At 39.6% G+C, this 20,945-nt stretch overlaps 1 protein-coding gene across 1 annotated transcript; it reads right to left on the bottom strand.

Annotated features, from left to right (window-relative positions):
* Window positions 1-1,642: 1,642 nt before the first annotated feature.
* LOC117398210 (putative lipid scramblase CLPTM1) lies at window positions 1,643-17,836 on the bottom strand. The gene is made up of 14 exons (XM_059004796.1): window positions 17,710-17,836; window positions 12,158-12,273; window positions 10,741-10,864; window positions 8,355-8,513; window positions 7,965-8,082; window positions 7,472-7,557; window positions 6,891-7,011; window positions 6,499-6,743; window positions 5,809-5,902; window positions 5,200-5,390; window positions 4,029-4,124; window positions 3,724-3,859; window positions 2,887-3,054; window positions 1,643-2,480 (listed from the first exon to the last, which is right to left on the bottom strand). Exons 1-14 carry the CDS (start codon window positions 17,761-17,763, stop codon window positions 2,296-2,298), a joined length of 1,893 nt encoding a protein of 630 aa, XP_058860779.1. The 5' UTR covers window positions 17,764-17,836; the 3' UTR covers window positions 1,643-2,295.
* Between the last annotated feature and the right edge of the window lie 3,109 nt (window positions 17,837-20,945).

Below are 20,945 nucleotides of genomic sequence, written 5' to 3' on the forward strand. Positions count from 1 at the left end.
GCTACTGCAGAAATGACTTTTTTAAGAGGACATGCCTTTGAACCAATTCTACTTTCTAATGTAAAGTCATTTTAAAGCCTTTAAATGTTTTAAGAAGGATTAATTAATTGCTGTCTTATTGACGAGATCCTAATGTAATGCAGCATTACACGAAACTGGGCGATTAGGATTTGGAAAGTCCTAATCGTGGGAGACAACGCCATCTCGCGGCTAAAGCAGGAACTACGATATTGTTTTTGAAAATGTCATGAAGCTACAGGAACGTCCTTTACCAAGTCTGCTGAAGGACATTTTTTATTAGGTAGTTTGTGTTGGCCAACCTGCGGAACCTAACATAATAACTGTAAACAAAAAACTCCTACAGTTTGTCGCATGCCAAGATTTTTAAAAAAATAGAATCTGTATTCTGTTTGTAAAGAATCTTACTACAGTATATGTGAAGCATAATTAGAAATGATAGTCATTTTTATATTTTTAATATTAGTGGTATTTGCTTTCATTATGACCTCTGGATTCACAGACAGCCAGTGCACACAGTGTTTCAGAAGAATGGTTGACATGTCATTTTAGTAATTTAATATTCTGGTACATATGAAGAAATCCATGACTGTGCTTAATCACACGACAGCGATTTTGCATACCTTTAAAGACAATAAAAAAAGAAACGAGGATGCATAGAACAGGAATTTTAAAAAACACCATTCTTCTGAAGTTTAGGTGTAAGAATTTGAAAGTTGTGTGTCAAATTACATTACATAGGTCTGTGGATGAGATCCATAGACTCACCAGGCCATGCACCTTGTGTTTGTAATTATATTCCCATTAGGTTAGTTTGTCACGGATTTTGAACTAGGTACAGTTTGGTTCATTTGTAGGGTTAATATGCTTAAAAGAAAAAGAAAAAAAACTTAGTCCAGTAAATAATATTTTTGTCATCCAAGAAAGATCGCCAAACTGAGAAGCATTCCTTCCTGAGAGACTGATGCATGCTTTGTGTCTTCTTGGACTGATCACTGTAAACGCCCTATTCTGTGGCACGCGTAGTCATGTTATTTCCCGCCTGCAACTTCTACAAAATGCTGCTGCTAGAGTTTTAACAGGGACTGGCTTCCTGTCTGGTTTAGGATCAATTGTAAGGTTTTGCTTTTCACTTAAAACTCTAAATGGGCTTGCCCCATCTTACTTAAGTGATCTTTAAACCCCGTATGTGCCGAAACGCTCCCTCAGATAACAGGATGCCCGCTTACTTACTGTCCCTATAATTAAGAAGAAAGCACAGGCGGCACAGCGTTCAGCTACACAGCTCCTACATTATGGACTGACCTGCCTCGTTCTGCAAGGGAAGCCCCAACTGCTACTGCTTTTAAAACAAGACTGAAAACGCAGTATTAGACTCAAGCTTTCACTCTCTCCAGCGAGGTTCTTACTCAGTCGCATCGTTTTATTCTGTTTTACAGTTTGAATTGTAATGTTTTTTATTGCTCATTGTTACTCTTGATGTTTTCCAGTGTTTTTATCCACGTGAAGCGGCTGGCGGTGTGTCACGAAAAAGCCCTATTATAATTAGATTGATGGATTTTAATCTTGCAAGCAAACCAAATTGAGACCATAGGGAAATTTTTTAAAAAAAAATGCACAGAAACAAAAGCAGATTTTTTTTTTTCTTTTTTTAAACACATATTTTAAGAGTCAAGACCATTCTAAATTATCGGTCTGGGTAAGAATTAATTATTCCACATAAACTATTGCTAAACAATGGACATCAGTATAATTAACATACAAGCATAGATTCTGTACAGCTCCAGTACATACAACAGAAACCGCTGGGCAGCAGGTAATCCATTTCTTAGCTACAAAGCTGTTAATTATTTGAAACATCAAGACTTCACCTCCCTACACCCCCCCGCCCCCCACCTACCCCACCTACCCCACCCCCCCACGGCAGTTTCACAGCCTCTTTTTCAAGGTGGCCCATGGTTTACACAAACAACCAAACCCCACCAACTTGTTATTAATAAACGTACACAACAGTCTCACAATGGCATGGATTTCACAATGATCCAGTGATGGTTTCTACTCTTTAAATACAGAGATATGTGTTGCGACCCCTCCCCAGCCACGAAACAAAAACAGTACGTCACATTATACTTCACCAAATATAAAAAAAAAAAAAAAAAAAGTTAACTGGAATATATATAAAAAAAAAAAAGTCAGATCCCAGATCTCAGAAGAGAGTTGCTTTGTTTCCATTCTTCCTCCTGTCCTCATCACTCTGACACTGAAGCACTGCTCCTGCTAATCGTTCTTCTTCTGCCCGTCGGGTTTGTCTGTTATTGCTGCAGCAGGTTCACTCTCTGTGCCAGCAATCTGTTCTGTTGCTGCCTGCCCGGGTTCCACTCCACTCGTTCCAAACTCGTTCATTCGAGTCGGGTCCACTCTGTATATCCAGCGCTGATACAGGTAAATGAAAAACACTACATCTGTTTGGGAGAGAAAGAGGGAGCATTGAAAACTCAGGAAATAAAACATACGAGTTTTACTACAGAAGCCGGTAAAGATGACTTTGGTGTATTCCTCAAGTTTAACTAGACAAGTCTTGAACACCAAACTGTTTGTTGTGCTAACAAGCATACGCACTCTTGGCTAAATTCATACAAACAAGCATTGGAGTATTTTCTCCTGCAGTTCCAAAAGAAATGAGAAAACCACACGCATACCAAACTTTCATGAATACGATTCTGTGTGCAAAAATCATTAGTTTGGGTTGGGGGTCAATTTGCCCTTTCGGTAAAGGCAGGAGCATAGCTACAAGTAGTCTGGAAAAGACTTCCAGAACAGTAGAGACTAACAAGACAGATGTCTGCAGAGAGCAGGGAAGGTGCTCACCATCTCTGAGACAGCCTATTCTGTACATCATAGGCATCTTAATGACGAAGGCGAAGAGATCATCAATGAAGGTGTTCAGTGCTTTGTATGTAAGCATCCTCCACGGGAGGTGAGCCACTGACTTCATCTTGTAGTTAATAAACAGCTGCGGGGTCATCGTGATGAACCCTAGGGGTCAAACAAATACAAGTTTATATATATATATATATACCGACAAGTTAGAAGTATTACCAACACCTTACTTGACTAGCATGAAAGAACTCCAATGTTTCAATTACAAATTCACCTCTCTAAATGTTTCATAGCTGGGTCTTGCATATTTATTTTTGTGCATCGTAATGTTGTTATTGCTTACAGTTTATGGTCAGTTTAAGGGCAGCAGTGTGGAGTAGTGGTTAGGGCTCTGGACTCTTGACCGGAGGGTCGTGGGTTCAATCCCTGGTGGGGGACACTGCTGCTGTACCCTTGAGCAAGGTACTTTACCTAGATTGCTCCAGTAAAAACCCAACTGTATAAATTGGCAATTGTATGTAAAAAATAATGTGATATCTGTATAATGTGATATCTTGTAACAATTGTAAGTCGCCCTGGATAAGGGCGTCTGCTAAGAAATAAATAATAATGGTCTACCATAACCTTCTGCCCTTCCTACTAGTGAAGCATTTTAAATACTGCAGTTTTCTTGGGTCAACAGCAACACCTACTGGACAAAAGCCAAACTACAGAAGCACCCAATAGAGCAACACGTGACTCACTCATAGATTCCACATGAGGTTTCAGCTAATTCAGCTCAATTCTCATTTTTAATTACTATGTAAAACAGAAGAGGATATTTACCGAAGGTTAACAAAAAGCCATAGAGCAAGCCCAGTACCCACGAATACCAGCTTTTGTGCTCATTGTACAACAAACTGTAGACAGCATAGCAGCCAAGCAAGGGGTAGAGAAGCCAGGACAGGTATCTAAATGCCATCTGAAAAGAAGGAAATACAATTAAAATCTGGATTTCATAGCACGGTTCCAGCCCAGATAGAAAAAAGGGGACACAATGATGGGTGCAGTTAATGACGTAATGCAAAAACATGCAATAAACAGTATTTGTAATTTTCAATAAACACAAAACACACGCAGGTCACACTTACAGCATCGTATATTTTGGTGGAAGACTGCACATACGTCGACTTGTCTTTGAAAGTCAAGCGTGGGAATATTCCTGCCAGTCTGTTTTCTCTGTCCAGCTGTTCAGGAGACAAAGAGAGCAGCGTCACTAGATTTCATTTCAAAATGTACAGGAGGATACGTCCGAGGGGAACCCCATGTGGTCGCCTCAATACAGAAAGGATATTGCTGCTCTAGAAAGAGTGCAAAGAAGAGCGACCAGAATTATCCCGGGTTTAAAAGGCATGTCGTATGCAGACAGGCTAAAAGAATTGAATCTATTCAGTCTTGAACAAAGAAGACTACGCGGTGATCTGATTCAAGCATTCAGAATCCTAAAAGGTATTGACAATGTCGATCCAGGGGACTTTTTCGACCTGAATAAAGAAACAAGGACCAGGGGTCACAAATGGAGATTAAATAAAAGGGGTATTCAGAACAGAAAATAGGAGGCGCTTTTTTTACACAGAGAATTGTGAAGTGCAGAGTGTTTATTTTGAGGAGCTGTTGTCTCCTGCAGTTCACTGGCTACTCAACTGTGCAAAATGATTGGTTACACAATAGATCAGGACTCCAGCATCGGACCCTTGACTGCGCTATGAGAATATTGTGGAGACGGGGCTACCATGATATCACATAAAAACGCCAGACACTTAAAAACCGAACAAAAGTATTGCTTGTGTAAAAAACAAAAAAATCAACCACTTGGTGCAAATGTACCCTACCGACATAAAACGCGGTTAACCAGTTTCTATTCTTTTTTTATTTGTTTTTATTTATAGCAAATATTGTTTTGAAGTGCGAAGAATGTTTGAAATAAAAAATAAAAAAACAACAAATCCATCCTCAGTAAACATCACATCCCTGTGCTTCAATAGGACAGATAAACGGAGCACATGAATTTCAGACACATTGGCAGCGTGTGGTCATTTCTGAAACGCATTCCACCAAACACCTTGCCTGCCTGCAATCGCATCTAGTATCACGAGACCACAATGGGTATTGTAAAGCACATTCTCGGTATCACTCAACACTGCTACATGCAGGAAGAGCAGACCACTACTCTGTCGATTTCTAATTCCATTTACAATGTAACATTTCAAAAGCACGTTTGAAGACTTCCCTCTCTTCCCTCCCCCCCCCCCCCCCGCTTACCCTGACGTCCATGACCTTGGTGATCTTCCAGAAGTCGATGAGCAGGCCGATGAAGATGCTGACCTGGACCACGAAGTTGGTCTCGTTGTCGAGGATGTAGAGAAGCACGATGAGGGACTGGAACACCCCGAAGAACACGGAGCGCACGGAGAGCCCCTCCAGAGACTGCCGACTGTTCCAGAACTGGATGTCTGAGGAGAGAAAGGGCTGGACTCAACTGCTGATCTGACACCAGCACCAACACATCTCATACACGCGCCTGTCATTTCAAAATGCTGACACAGTTCACACAGTCTTTCAAAAACAGCACAAGAGACTGCCAAGACAAGCTTAGCAGGAGTTGTATCCAGCTGTCTGGGATACACATTATCATCATGAATTTAATTAAACTATTTTAGACAGAAGAGCAGACACTTTAGCATTGATCCACGATCATCTATCCATCCATCCATCCATCCATCCATCTATCCTCCTTGTGTGTATGGCCTCAAACACGCATTTAATAAAGAAATAGTTTGTACCACGTCACATTTTACACTGATAAATGCCACGTCTACAGGTATTGTTTGGTAAACTTGCTACTAGTCACTTCAGTTTTATAATAAATACCATTCTTGAAGGCCAGGAACTCAAAGACACTGTGCACGATCGACACCACGATCGTCACCCCCAGAAGATAAGGATTTGTTTCCAGTAGAGCCACCTGAAAAACACAAGTCAGTCACCATTTACCTCAATTGATCGACTGCGTTATAACAGATCAACAGCATACAACTGCATTTTGCTTTGAGAATGGCGGTAGTCTGACTGTTCAACACCAGCGGTTGGGCAAACCAATTCTGAATTCTTAAATTTGCGCTATCACACAATGCGGTATTGTCGGCGGTGATGGTATAATTATTTATACTAAACCGCTGCGGCTAATATTAATAAGCCAGCCGATACTAAACGGAAACACAAACGAGTTTGCAGTCAAATACGCTTACAAAAATTCCAGTCTGATTTGAACACTTTTTTAATATTATTATTATTTATCATTATTATTATTTTGTTAGCAGACGCCTTTATCCAGGGCGACTTACAATTGTTACAAGATATCACATTATTTTTACATACAATTACCCATTTATACAGTTGGGTTTTTACTGGAACAATCTAGGTAAAGTACCTTGCTCAAGGGTACAGCAGCAGTGTCCCCCACCTGGGATTGAACCCACGACCCTCCGGTCAAGAGTCCAGAGCCCCAACCACTACTCCACACTGTTATGGAAACGCCCATACCTAGTGTCTTGTACTGACCTTGACAGAGTCCTGGTCCTCGTCCGACTGCTCGTACAAGTCCTCTCCCAGGAAGTTCCAGGGAGACTTGGTGCTCTGAGCGGTGTACAGCTGCCAGCGCCACAGAGACAGCGGGCAGTAGACAAGCCGCAAGGGCAGCTTCTCCACCGTTTCGTTGATGGGGAAGTAATCCTTCTGCAGGTTCCAGTAGTCGTTGAAGTACACAATGGGGAAGTAGTCGCCACTTACTGCGTCAAACTTCACGTCTACAGAAAGAGCAAAGGTGTACACGAGTCAGAAAAAAGTGGCCTTTATAGAAAACGCAACCTTAAACAGCTCAAAATGCTACAGCCTGGAATTTACTCTAAGCAATGTAACGTATGTGGTTGCTGTAAAGGAGTGCTTATTCTTACACTGATCTAGAGGAGGAGGCACGGCTCCCTTCACCCAGGCTGTGTGATCGTCCACCATGCTTATAGTCACGTTGGGATGCCAGTGAGAGATTACTTCAATAGGACCATAATCCTCGGCACGCTAAAAACAAAACACACAAGTGTATGTCAAGACCAATCCAACACTAAACACAATTATTTGGGGGAAAAAAAAAGAAAAAAGAGACACAAGTGTTTTTAATCTCTGAAAAATATTTAATGGTATCCAGAGAACGCAGTTTTCCGACCAACAAGCTACTGAATATCGTGGTATCAGGGACATGTATTGTACTGTGGCATTGCTCATCAGCAGGAATATGCAGGGATGGAAATAAGACTCCCATTGCACAGCAGTGTGAGCCATTCCTGGTTTTACTGTGAGTTTAATAAGACACACCTGAGCTTGTTCCCGATACACTGGGGCGAAACAAGGACATATTAAAAACTGGAATGGGTGAAACTGCTATACCATAGGAGTCTTAATTCCTGAAAATGCAACACGAATATCACGGATATTCAACTTATGATGCACTTTTGTAAGCCAAGTGTTGCATGACAAATACCTTAATTATCTCAGGATCTATTTCTGTCTCCCCAGTGAGCAGGTTCTTTGTTTTCAGAAATTTTTTGCGTTTGTATTTATTCAGCACTGAGAAAAACAAACAAAAACATACAATTTGCTTATTATTTACAGTAGTGTGCAGATGTATGGATACCCTCTATATATTTCAGTGAGTAACAACACTAACGATTTTGGGTTAATTAAACTGTGTGCAAAAAGAGAATGATTGGCTCCAGAACGGTCCATTGATTTCAAGGACAGTTTACAATGGTTCCCTTTGTGTTATAGGCTATGAATACCAACATGCAACTTTACTGTATGTACATCAGAGTGGGCCTCGCTTATCGGCATTTAAAGGAGCTGTCGTAGTATTTAGATCCATCGCAGTTTAGATAATGAATAGAAAATCGTGCTTGTTTAGATTAAAGGATTTCCCATGAATGCAAGTTTCATTCCATTCCACCAAAAAAAAAAATGTTTAAAAAAAATCTTACTTCGTGACATGTGGGCGGTCGCCAGGCGTCTGTACTGCCCCTTGCGTTTAGGATCTGGGTGGAAGCCACTCTTAGTGAAATATACATGGATGTACACAGAACCATTCTGTTTCACACTCTGCCAGGACAAACACAACACGAGGTTAATGTTCTACTTTTAAGCGGACTGCCGGCTTAAATAAAATACACGCAAGGGTATCATTTTCTAAAATAGCTAGCTACTGGAAACATTTTTGGCTGGACACGTTTGAGGTCTCAATAACCTGCCAACAGAAACCTGCAGCGGTTTACAGCAGCCACGCTCTAGAGAAACGTGTCACACTTTACGAAGTCTGTCCTGAGCGACTGCATTTCTGTAGGGTAGAGGTATATTGCAGTGTGTCAACGCACCTCTGGAACGTCTAATTCTTGATAGTGTTCGTAACACCCGTCTCCGTTTTCACCGCTGGACCAGTCTCCGTACACCAGGTCTGTCTGCCCCCACAAGAGTGCTTCAGTGTTGTTAAAATCTGTGAAGTGCTCACTTTCTGAGATGTAAATATGGAGGTCCTAGGAAAAAACAAAAACACATACAGGGGATATAACACAAGTTTTGAATCTTTAAAACAGCAGCTATATACAACTTCACACACAGCGGCAAGCCACAACAGCACAGCTCTTAAAAGAGGTTATTTGAAAATCTGGTACAGACAGACAAGGGTATTTATTTTGACTTGGCATTCACACTGAGTAGTGAGGGTGTGGAATGGGCTACCTAGTCATGTTATTGAGGCTGAATCACGGGGGTCCTAAAGATCCAACTTGACAAAGTTCTGAGATCGATCAGCTATTGTTTGTACAATGTATGTTCTTATGTAAAACCAGATGTTCTTGGTTACAACCAGAGGAGTGGGCAGAGGGGGAAAACATTCTATATAAAATACAGAAGCTGGAGTTTACCTACAACAAAATATATGTTTCTGCTTTGTATAGCAGTAAACAAGAACAGAAAAACGTGTACAGCCACTCCAAAGACCCTATACAACACTCCACGGTGTGCCAGTCCAAAGGAGACCACTGTTTACTGTAACCTGGACTTATTTAGGCAACAAATAAGAAACTGACTTGGCAAATAAGACACTAGACAACATCAAAGGCAAGCCTTCAGGGTATGTTATGACACAGCCACGTTTCATCAGCATTTGTCTCAAAGCAAGATGTTTATAAATACATTAGCCTGTAGGGACTTTAGTTCACTGTAGATTCTCATGGCAATATACCACCCACCCCCCTTGCACTCCATGTAGCAGTGCAAACTTATTTTCTGCAATGTAACAATTTATTATTGAAGTAAAAGTCTTGAAATAGTAGTGAGCTTCCTTCATTTACCATCCACTATACCTCCAGATCGGACAGCTGCACACAAACTGACTTCCTCCAATGAAAACGCTCTACATGCTACCATGTGCCAAGCACCGACAATCACCGTATCACAGAATACACCAGAAAAACGAATACCTACAAAAAGAACACGCAACACCTTTAAAGCTAAGTATGATGTAGCGACTCGACACCCTATCCAAGAGAAAATGAACATGTATAGCTTCATATAATATAGCCTACACTGCACTGAAAAAGTGCTGCTCTCATCCTCAGTATTGAGCTGATAAATGGCTCAAACAAACCAGGGACAGCTAAAGTGGAGCTAGCCGGCTGAACACCTGTTATCTGAGAGGCTGGATTTATCTAGATTGTGTGCGCATGTAAGTATTTATTATGTTTAAAAGCTCCTTGGATAATCTCTCCAGTATTATAAATGTGTTAAAAAGTAACAAGCTTATGAGATACATGCAGTGACTTGACTACCAGCGGACAGATGAAAGATAACTCAGATTCATTTTCAGACCTGGGAGGGCAGTGTAGAATGAAACCAACGTTAAGGGAAAAATGCCCACATGTCGATTCACTTATTACTTTGTGCAGATTGTTCAAGTAGGGTATAAAAACCTACACATTAAAACGTATACAATTATTCTCCTAACTTTATACAACAAATATATTTAAAAACAAAAAACTACTCTCTGGATGCATTGTTAAAACTGACAGATTAAAACATGCAGAGTAGAGAAAATGAACCACACTGGAGAGCAGAGTCTGAACCCATGTCCATTAGCACAGTCCTTCATCACACACCTACACTGTAGCCAAGAGGCTTACTTTACTTGGGCCTCCATTATTGAAGCTCACGTTCATCTCCAGAAAAATGTAGGTCTTTAAATTGGATGCTGGCATTTTTGGAATTTCACAGGGTACACATTGTTGAAAATGAAAAAGAATAAAACATTTTTTAGAAGCACTCGAAGGGTAGAAATCTCATTTAAATTGATATATAGGAAACAGAAGAGGGATATTAATATACAGCTATATCTATATATAGTGATTACAAGATTAAAAGGGATGTTTGACAGCCTGGTTTATATTATACTTATGTTCTAACGCTGCTGTGCATTGAAAACATCTACAACAAAGAAAGTGAATAAATGGGGCCTCACTGGAACTCTAGAACACTGAGGTCAGCAGTCCTTACATTAGCATAACATTCTCACCAGCCCCTCAGATAAAGTGCATTTTGTGCTACCACCAACGTGCAGAGACTTCACAATGCACTGGGACACTTGTATCACATTTCCCATTTGATTAATGTTCTTCACCCCTGTGCAGCGACTATAACGGGTTAACTGACACCGTGGCTGGCACTGGGGTCGTGAGATTGGGATTGTTTCTGTTATTCCTTTACCATGAGCGTGTCCCTGGGGAAGAGGTTCCGGCTGGGAACTTGTGGAGCTCCCGTCGGATTGCTTTGGTCCGGAGTGGAGGGCCCACGGCGGAACCAACTGCTGATCGCCCAGATTATAAAAATTCTAGAGGAGAGAGAGAGAGAGAGAGAGAGAGAGAGAGAGAGAGAGAGAGAGAGAGAGAGAGAGAGAGAGTGAAAGCAAGAGAGAGAGAGAGAGAGCGAGAGAGAGAGAGAGCGAGAGAGAGAGAGCGAGGGAGAGCGAGAGAGAGAGAGCGAGGGAGAGCGAGAGAGAGAGAGCGAGGGAGAGCGAGAGAGAGAGAGGGAGAGAGAGAGAGAGCGAGAGAGAGCGAGAGAGAGCGAGAGAGAGCGAGAGAGCGAGAGCGAGAGCGAGCGAGAGAGAGAGAGCGAGAGAGCGAGAGAGGGAGAGAGGGAGAGAGGGAAAGAGAGAGAGAGAGCGAGGGAAAGAGAGAGAGAGAGAGGGAGAGGGAGAGAGAGGGAGAGGGGGGGAGAGGGGGGGGAGGAAGCAGTGTCCATCATTCAGAGATATATCATTTACTACAATATAATTAATGCCAAGGCTCGAATATATTAAGTCAAATTTAATAAAGATCTTTGATCACTCGCTAATGAGTATAAAAAACAATGTTTGCTTGCAAAAGTATCTTCTAAGAGCAAAGATTTAGAGCTGGAAAGTTTCCTTCAGTTCTGTCTTGAAATCCATTTGCTGTAACCACTAGCCTAAACCATGCACCAGAACCAATTCCAACTGGTACCCTACATCTTTCCCCTGGTTTTCAGTTAGGCGCATCTCTCTCTCTCTCTCTCTCTCTCAGTAGTTTATCCTATTACCCATTCATTAACTTTGCCAATGTTTAAAATGGTGCTCAGCAGCCCATTCCTCATTTCACTACCAAGCCTTTCTTCCAGAAGTGAAAGTGGATGATTCGATGCTGGAGCTAAGCCAACAAAGCCTCTGCCAGCTGAGGAACAAGCAGCTAATCAAGTATGCTGGAGTTTGTGCTGAGCTAGTGCACTGTTAATGTCACAGGAAACAAAACAATTGCAGCGACTCAAAAACAGACTGTAGTTCACGTCCAATTATTTCCTATTTGCATGCAGCTGCATCTTTCTGAATTTTAAATGCATCTTGTGGTGTACCAGGAAGCCAATTCTAAATTAAACTTAGGTTTACTATATCTACTAGACTTAACTCATTCCCATTTGACCCGCAATAAAGCAAGAATAACCAATCTTTCTCTTCCCCACAAAGTTATACATATTTATTCAGGCCTTCATAAACTAGCAATGCTTGACAACGGACAGGCATTTTTATGTAGAGATCTTATTTTATTCAATAAACAGACTGGGCTTAAAACGTAGCCCCTGTTCTTAACCGTGACAGGTGTTGCCGCGTTACCTGAAGAGAACTCCTTTGATGACCTGCCAGGTGTTGGGAGGCTGCTGTGGTGGTGGCTGCTGGTCCTGTGCTGTCTGAACAGTCTGATCTCCCCCTGCAGCTCCATTGCTGCTCACCTGTCACAACAGGGACAGAGAGAAGATGAGGATCGTTCATGAGGACTTGTGGATCATTCTTTTTTGGTGAAGCCCACGGGTATCCCATTCTGACACAGTCTAGAGTGTGCAGCAGTGGGAGTTCAACACATGGGCTCCTAACAGCATGGCAGCAGCTTACATGGACTTGTGGAGGTCAGGCAAACCAAACCAAAACGAGAGAACCCACAAACACAAAGCTACGCTAGACCAACATTACCTTAACATGTAAAGTTGCGTTTTTATTTTCTGGCTTGCGTTTTGTGGTTAAGCAACTGAATAAATCGAAGTACATTTCAAAAACAAGGACCTAAGCTTTCCACATTCCTAGCTGCCTCTCCCTGCCCGATTCGTGGAATGTGCTCGTGAAACTTGTAAAAAGTGTATGTGGAATTTGTCACTTCAGCGTTCTCAAGAAGGGCCCAACAGTTACATGTCGTGGATGCCTCGTGCATGACTGCTTGAAGCGGATCCCTGTGGCAGCTTTCTGCAGAACTGATGCAGAGGGCTTCAGAACCAATTTACTGCCCACCTTTAGATCTCCCCCATCTGTTAGAGGAATTCTCACCAGCAAGGTTTCAGTATCCTCTGCTAAACTAAACATCTAAAATCAGCTTTGTGTTGTTGCAACTGAACTATTACAGCAAGCGAGTGATTAAACTGTGGAAGGTCAAATGAGATTGGGTTTGGGTTTGGATAAGATCCTTCTGTACCGGAATGCAAAACGTTTGAGTTTGAAACTTTTTCCGATAACTTTTTTTTTAGTGACGCTAGATAAAATCTAAGATAGTTTGGAAACACTTGCGGATTCTACATAATTCAGAAAAATTGAAAAAAGTATTTAAGGCCCCAGTTGTAGCATTCAAAAGAGAAGCTAATTTAGGTGATATTTTAGTTCACAGTAAACAAGAAAGAATAATTGAGAGAATAGATTCTACAAATACTTGCACTAGTACATGTAAAGTGTGTAAATACATGGACAAAAGTAAAAATATAATTAAACATAAGAACACATAACCACTAGAAACGAATACTGTAAAAATAGCAATGTTGTTTATGGAATAGCCTGTGAAAAACGTGATGAAATAAAACATGGAGAGGCTGGAACAACTTTATATAAAAGAATTCAGAACCACCTTTCATTAATTAGACAAAATTAGTAAACTGATTGTACAGCACTTCACCAGTCAAGGACATGACATGAACGATGTAAAGTCTGTAGTATTAGAGCAGCTAAAATTAGACAATGCGACATACAGAAGAATAAAAGAAAGTAAATGGATCAATAGAATGAACGCGATGATGCCAGCGGGACTCAACAGAAAAGAATGAACTAATTATTCACTCCAAAAAATATAGAATTAATAAATAAATAAATAAATAAATAAATAAATAAATAAATAAACACAATTCATTCAAAGGTTGTGCATGCTGCTGCGGTCAAATCAAGACTGATCCTCAGAGCCAGCATTGCAGGATAATAGAAATATAAGATTATATAAACTAATGTTAATTAGAATTAATACAGATTTAAAGACAGAAGTAAAAATGACACAATATACAGAACAGCATTACTTCATGTAAGAATAAATCATGGATTTGAATAAAAACAACAACAAGTCATTGTCATACCATCAAAAAACTATAAATACCTCCAATGTTATGATTCAAACACATGCTCCCTTAAGAAAGATATGTAAAACATATCAAAACATTGGGCAGCTAGCTCTTTGAGCTAAAATAAAATCTCTCTCTAGACAGATATATAGATAGATAGATATAGAATAATAGATGGGCTTCAGTGAGTTACTGAAATAATTCCATCTAGGGTTTATGTGATGTCATAAACTACGAGACGGTTAGGTCGAGTAATTTATAAACTGTCACAGAAACCCGAGATGGAATTATTTTCCAGTAACTCACTGAATCCCATCTATTTTTTTATAATACATGGACATTCGTATCTGTAATAAAGACAATAAAACAGGTGTTAAGGTTCAAACTGCAAGTGAATTTAATGAATAAAGTAAATTAAGTTATTAAAGAATCTTTACTTTTGATAATTCAGGAACGGTGAATTAAACTGGGTACATAATGAACTGCAAAAAAAGAACAGATTTTTAAGTAAGAGGTGTCTCAACGGGGCATGCTTTTTTTTTCTCCTTAGTCGCTGTCAGTTGAAGATTATTCGTCTCGCTTGCTTGTTTGGTGCTCCCGTTGGTGGAGGATGACAGAGACAGATCTGTTAAAAGTGCCTAAAAACCACGAATTGTGGGTGTTGTGGAGTGACGTATACACACGGTTAGGTGTGTTTGAAAGTGGTCTCGGGGTGCACAGGAGACACATGGGTTCAAAGGTTAAGTATAACCTTCTAGATGAAAATGCCATTTTCACTACTATGCCTTTTTTTTCGAATGACTCAGGATGCAAATATAGCCTTCATCCATGTATTATATTAATTATATATATTTTAATGTTTTTATAATAATTAAACTACCTGACGAAGACACAGAGTGTGCAGCCAAGTGTGTCTCCAAGTTAGCGGATAGCAATTCAACAAGAAACGCAAGGTTTGTTCAACTGCACAAAATGAATGACTAACCAATATTTAACTCAGACAGTTCTTACATATATATATATATATATATATATATATATATATATAAAGAACATAAGAAAGTTTACAAACGAGAGGAGGCCATTCAGCCCATCTTGCTCGTTTGGTTGTTAGTAGCTTATTGATCCCAGAATCTCATCAAGCAGCTTCTTGAAGGATCCCAGGGTGTCAGCTTCAACAACATTACTGGGGAGTTGGTTCCAGACCCTCACAATTCTCTGTGTAAAAAAGTGCCTCCTATTTATACAGTTCTTTTTTATATATACAGATTGTGTTTGCTTACATTTCCTGCTGTTCCTGCCTATTCTATTATGATGTCCCCAACTTCATATTATATTATCTGATATTCAATCCTCCAAAAACAACGGATGTTGTCAAAACAAATATGGTTCACAAAACCTACAACAAACAAAGCTCCAGAATACTGAGATTTGGGTATGGTATTGTGAACTGGGTAATTAAAATCGCTGACATCCTAAAACACATTGCCTTGAACAAACAAGCTAAAACATTATCTATTGTGATGCAGCTACCCTTGTTTATTTCAGCAAAACCGCTGCATGACATCATTATATTACTTCTGATGTCATCACACAGATGCCAAGTCCATTGTTACTGGCCACAGCAAGCTACAGTACTTTAGAACAAAGCCCTCTTCTTTTTTAGCACAATGAACTATTACAGTTACACACAGCTTGGGTAGCATAGTGCAGATAGTATAGGGCTGCTTAATCTGTAACACTGTCACACATTAATCCTCTGACAGGGCAATTGTAATTAAAAGGTATGTTTATAAATGGTCAAAAGTAGGTCTCCAATGGTCTCTATAACTAATTTCAAGACAACGGTCATTGTAATTAAGAATTTCCTTGGCAACTGATCTGTCTAGCGTGAAGTGTGGATAACTAAACTCTGATCCACTTCAGTTTTCCTAAATGTGAAACCTAGGGCCAATGAATGTTCAAACTCTTTATGTTTGGTGAGATTACTTTATGCCACAGTGCCCAGAAGGTCATTATTACCTTACAGAGCCATTGAAAGTAAATGTTTTCCCTCTCCCGTTAATTGGCTATTTGCACCTCACATAAAGTAAGTAATTATTAACTGGTCCAGCATGTCTAGCTATTGCACAAGCATGATCTCAAGTCACTGCAAATGAACACACACACACACACTAAGCCACAAGGCTGATCACACACTACTGAAGACAGTAAAAGTCATTATAGAAATGTATAATTTGTATAGGATTTCATGTTGTTACATTGGCAATTCGATTTTTTTTTTTTTTTTTTTGGTGTTTCCACTCAATTGTCACTAAAGGTCTGAACTTTCAACGGCAGTCATATAAATAGGAGACATGGTGGTACTATGAATCACATTCCCCGTTCAATCTGATGCAAGGTAATAATTAACCAGGGATAGTATTTAAATAATCTGCTTCTATCAGCATTGTAAGACTCTAAACACTTATCAGCAAATAGCATCTCAACAAAGCAATCACAGGGATATTCGCGTACATAGTGTCACAAACCATACAAAAACAACATTTATAAAATCAAAGACAAGGGCTACATTTCTCAGAGTACAAACCACGCTGCTGCTGCCGCCCCCTTAGATAGATAGTGTGTAAAAACACTTTACTTACAGCACTACTGATCAGAAGAAATTGTGCTTTTAGCACAAATAACAACTCCTTCATGTTAGGCCAAAGCATTCACCCACACTATTCTTAGACTGACACAATAAAATGAAACCCTGGGCTACAGACTGGGTTGCACAGATTCTGGTCTGTCTTATTAATAGCAAAAAGGATGATGGAAATTCACCAACTTGCATTTGTATTTCAGTAGTCTGGCTCTTAACAAAAACGGACTTGTATTTACCATTGTAATACTGTATCTGTCAACCTGTTTCATTTCCTGCGACTCACGATGGGAAAGCATTAAAAAGACAATTGACATGGAAAAAAAATTGGGCGACAGTCTGAAATTTGAGAATCTTAAAAAAAAAAAATTATATATATATATATATATATATATATATATATATATATATATATATATATATATATATACACACACACACACACATACACAGTATCTACTACACTTGAGATTATCTCGTTATACAGTTAACTCAATCAAATGCATTTTACCCCAAAATGTATATATGATCTTCACCGTTTTTGTAAATTGGTTATTATTATTATTATTTATTTCTTAGCAGACGCCCTTATCCAGGGCGACTCACAATTGTTACAAGATATCACATTATACATTATTTCACATTATACAGAGATCACATTATTTTTAATTATGTCATCTGAGAACGGGGCTGGCGTAATAAATACAGCTACTAACATTCCGACGAGATTAAAAATACATTTTACGCGGATTGTCGTGTTTAATTATCAATGTTTGCGGAATATGCAAGTTAAAGTTAGTTATTATTCTGTGAAGCAAGGACCATTATTATCAACGTGCGACTCTCGCCTGCAGTCTCACGCGTAGAGGGATGACTAGTGATTTCTGACCTGCTATTCAGTTACAGTTCTGCCAATTAAAATAAAACGGTATTATTAAAGCCAGTACCGCATATTCTATATAATGTGGTTTGTATTTACGGACATATTTAATCCGCTAAATCCAATTTTGAGTGAAGCATTAACGCAACGTCAACGAAGACCCTCATTTAAGATTTTTTTTTTTTTTTTTCCCCCCAATTAAACAGTACCTGAATGTCTCAGGTAAATTACTCGTCTACTGTCTGTCATTTGTTCCTGAAACATTTGTGTTTCTTACCTCGCCGTTGCCGAGGGCCAGTTGCTGAGTGGAGTCGCTGTCCTGCGCCGCCATCTTCCTGCCTCTGCCGCACACAGACCAGACTGAAGCCGCTGAGCCTCGCGAGAGCTGACACCACTCGCGCTACAGCGGGATTACAATAGTCACATGACCCCAGAACACGTGACGCTACCCGAGAGGCCATATTGGTAAAGTCAACTAAAATTGGACAGTATTGGATACACGCTATTAAAACACAGATACATTGCTGTCATGTATTAAAACATTATCTATTGGGTTCAATTCATATAGTGAAAACGGCTGCTACCAACGGCCGGCGACCAGCTAAAGCTGAGCATCGGAATACATATTTAAGTGCACCGTTTATATCATTTAGATTCATCTACAGCAATGGTCAAATGTTCTGCATCAGCCATCATCTAGAATTGCATGATGTTTTCATTGAACATCATGTAATCAAAGCAAACACAAAATGATATCGCAGAAGTCTACCGGAAGCCACAATAATAGTACAGTATTTCATGTTAGATTTCGAAAATATCACATTTTTCAATTGTTGTCAGTTTTTTTGTTTTTTTTTGTTAAGTATCTGGAAAACTACAAAGCGCTGGTGTGTAACTCAACATGTTAACGTAGCATTATTCAGCAGGTTTCATTCGGCTTTATGAAGCATCATTCGTTCATGCTACAGGGTGATGCAAATATTTTGGCCATAGTTGTAGAAGCGGAGACAATAATTAACTTTGAAATGTTACCACAAAGGGACCCCTTTGACGCAGAGTGTCCGTCCACCTGTCACCCTGTATTAAAATGAAGTGCTGAATTTAAATCAAGGGAAGTAATGTTAAAACTTTACAATGCATTAGTAAGACCTCATCTAGAATATTGTGTTCAGTTCTGGTCACCACGTTACAAAAAGGATATTGTTGCTATAGAAAGAGTGCAAAGAAGAGCAACCAGAATTATCCCGGGTTTAAAAGGCATGTCGTATGCAGACAGGCTAAAAGAATTGAATCTATTCAGTCTTGAACAAAGACGACTACACGGCGATCTGATTCAAGCATTCAAAATCCTAAAAGGTATAGACAATGTCGACCCAGGGGACTTTTTTTGACCTGAAAAAAGCAACAAGGACCAGGGGTCACAAATGGAGATTAGATAAAGGGGCATTCAGAACAGAAAATAGGAGGCACTTTTTTACACAGGGAATTGTGAGGGTCTGGAACCAACTCCCCAGTGATGTTGTTGAAGCCGACAGATCCTTCAAGAAGCTGCTTGATGAGATTCTGGGATCAATAAGCTACTAACAACCAAACGAGCAAGATGGGCTGAATGGGGCCTCCTCTCGTTTGTAAACTTTCTTATGTTCTTATGGAACTCTGAACTGCTTTGATTCTGCACCAATCTTCACCAGATGTTAATTTTAAACTCCCAGCTTCCTACACACAGCATGTTTCAGACTGCAGTCGGTGATCATCCACAGACAGTTTCTTTCTTGAACAGGTTTAACCACCTCACCAGCATGCAGTCTCTTGAACCAGCGTGACCAGTTGAAAGCCAGTAAACTATCAGCTCTGACCTGGACAGAGTGTTCATCCAGTAAAATACAATATGCTGGTACCGGCATTATTAATCTACATAAGAACATAAGAAGAACATAAGAAAAGTTTACAAACTAGAGGAGGCCCCATTCAGCCCATCTTGCTCATTTGGTTGTTAGTAGCTTATTGATCCCAGAATCTCATCAAGCAGCTTCCTGAAGGATCCCAGGGTGTCAGCTTCAACACAGTGGCCATCTGATTCATGGAATGTATATGAGGGTCTGGTGGAAAAAATCTTGGTCCGGGATACAGGACGAGTCTGAAAATACGCTTTGAAATTTACAGGAATCAACTGTGACTGTTCTTGGAAAAGATCAGTCTCTCACATGAGCTTAATTGCCGGTGTTGATTATCATTGGGCAGTGGGCAGGTTTTAATATTGTAGCAATTTGGAGTGAATCGGGCAAACGGCAATTCTTTATTTGGTACACGACTCTAACCAGGGTTGGGGTCAATTCCGAATGGAATTGGAATTTGTTGGTCAATTCCAATTCAAGAATTGGAATTTGAATTGAAAAAATCTTCAGGATACATAATTGGAATGAAAGGAAATATAATTTAATTCCATGAAATTCCACTCATTTTAAAAAGTCAAATGCCACATTTATTTTATACTATATACTTTTATATTATATCACTATAAACAATAGTGATTGCAATAGCATTAATATATACTTTCTAATGCTGTATCTTAAGCATGGCTCAAAGCTTTCAAAACTTTTTTTAAAGAAATGCAAAATAAATTAAAAAAAATAAAATAAAAAATCATTTTGTCGAACGGTGAACCTCGAGCCAAACGTCTTAATCCTGGTTGTGTTTCGACAAAGCGGGGTGATGTGTCACTGTATACATCCTTCTCTGTGTGGTTTGAACGTAAATAATTATTTAAAAAAAAAAAAAAACACAGTTCAATATTGCTGTTGCTTTTTCCACTGGGTGGTTTTGAACAACCTACAGAATACTCTGCTGGGCCACAGCTGGGTTTTATAAAGCTCCCTTCGAGAGTGCAGTAACCCCTTTGGGGATAATCACAGGAACACCATGGATTGATGTGGTGGTTGATGGATTTTGCAGAGCTGTAAAATGATTTAATAAAATCACAGGTAATTTAATCCACCCTTTAACCCGTTTCCACAAATTCTCCAGCAACAAAAATAAAAATGGTTTAATTCATATCAGATTTGTGTCCCCGATTTACTCCAGGGTGCATTTTTCATATTTTAACACACAGTTTCTGTGCAGTAATAGTAAATCACGACTTATTTAATTAGGGAATTAAAAGATGCTAAAAACACAATTGCTACAATTATACCTATTTTCTATTTACTCTTAAAATTACATTTACTATCATATTGCATGTCTTGTATACTTCCGTGAAAGTGTACAATTCAGCCCACAAGTGTACACATCTCAACTCACAGCACTGGCTCTAATGAGGAATTACACGACTAGCACCAGAACTGGAGCATTGCAAGAACTCATTTGGATTGTTCTGTGGATCACACTGCACAACGACACAGGCAAGAAAGTCACTTTTATTATTATTATTATTTTAAAGTGACCAAGTCCATTCTCTACTCCACATGCTTATATTGTATTGACTCCCATCTGCTGTACGGTTGAGATGACAAAGCA

This window comes from Acipenser ruthenus, chromosome 30 (assembly GCF_902713425.1).
Source record: "Acipenser ruthenus chromosome 30, fAciRut3.2 maternal haplotype, whole genome shotgun sequence".
NCBI lineage: Eukaryota > Metazoa > Chordata > Actinopteri > Acipenseriformes > Acipenseridae > Acipenser > Acipenser ruthenus.

Excerpts from the sequence above, each read along its gene's own strand:
- LOC117398210 (XM_059004796.1), bottom strand. The coding sequence starts at position 17,763 with ATGGCGGCGCAGGACAGCGACTCCACTCAGCAACTGGCCCTCGGCAAC. Across the intron at positions 7,012-7,471 it reads TAGATCCTGAGATAATTAAG|CGTGCCGAGGATTATGGTCC; the intron begins GTATTTGTCATG and ends TTTTGTTTTTAG. Across the intron at positions 5,391-5,808 it reads GTTCCTGGCCTTCAAGAATG|ACATCCAGTTCTGGAACAGT; the intron begins GTATTTATTATA and ends TTCTCTCCTCAG.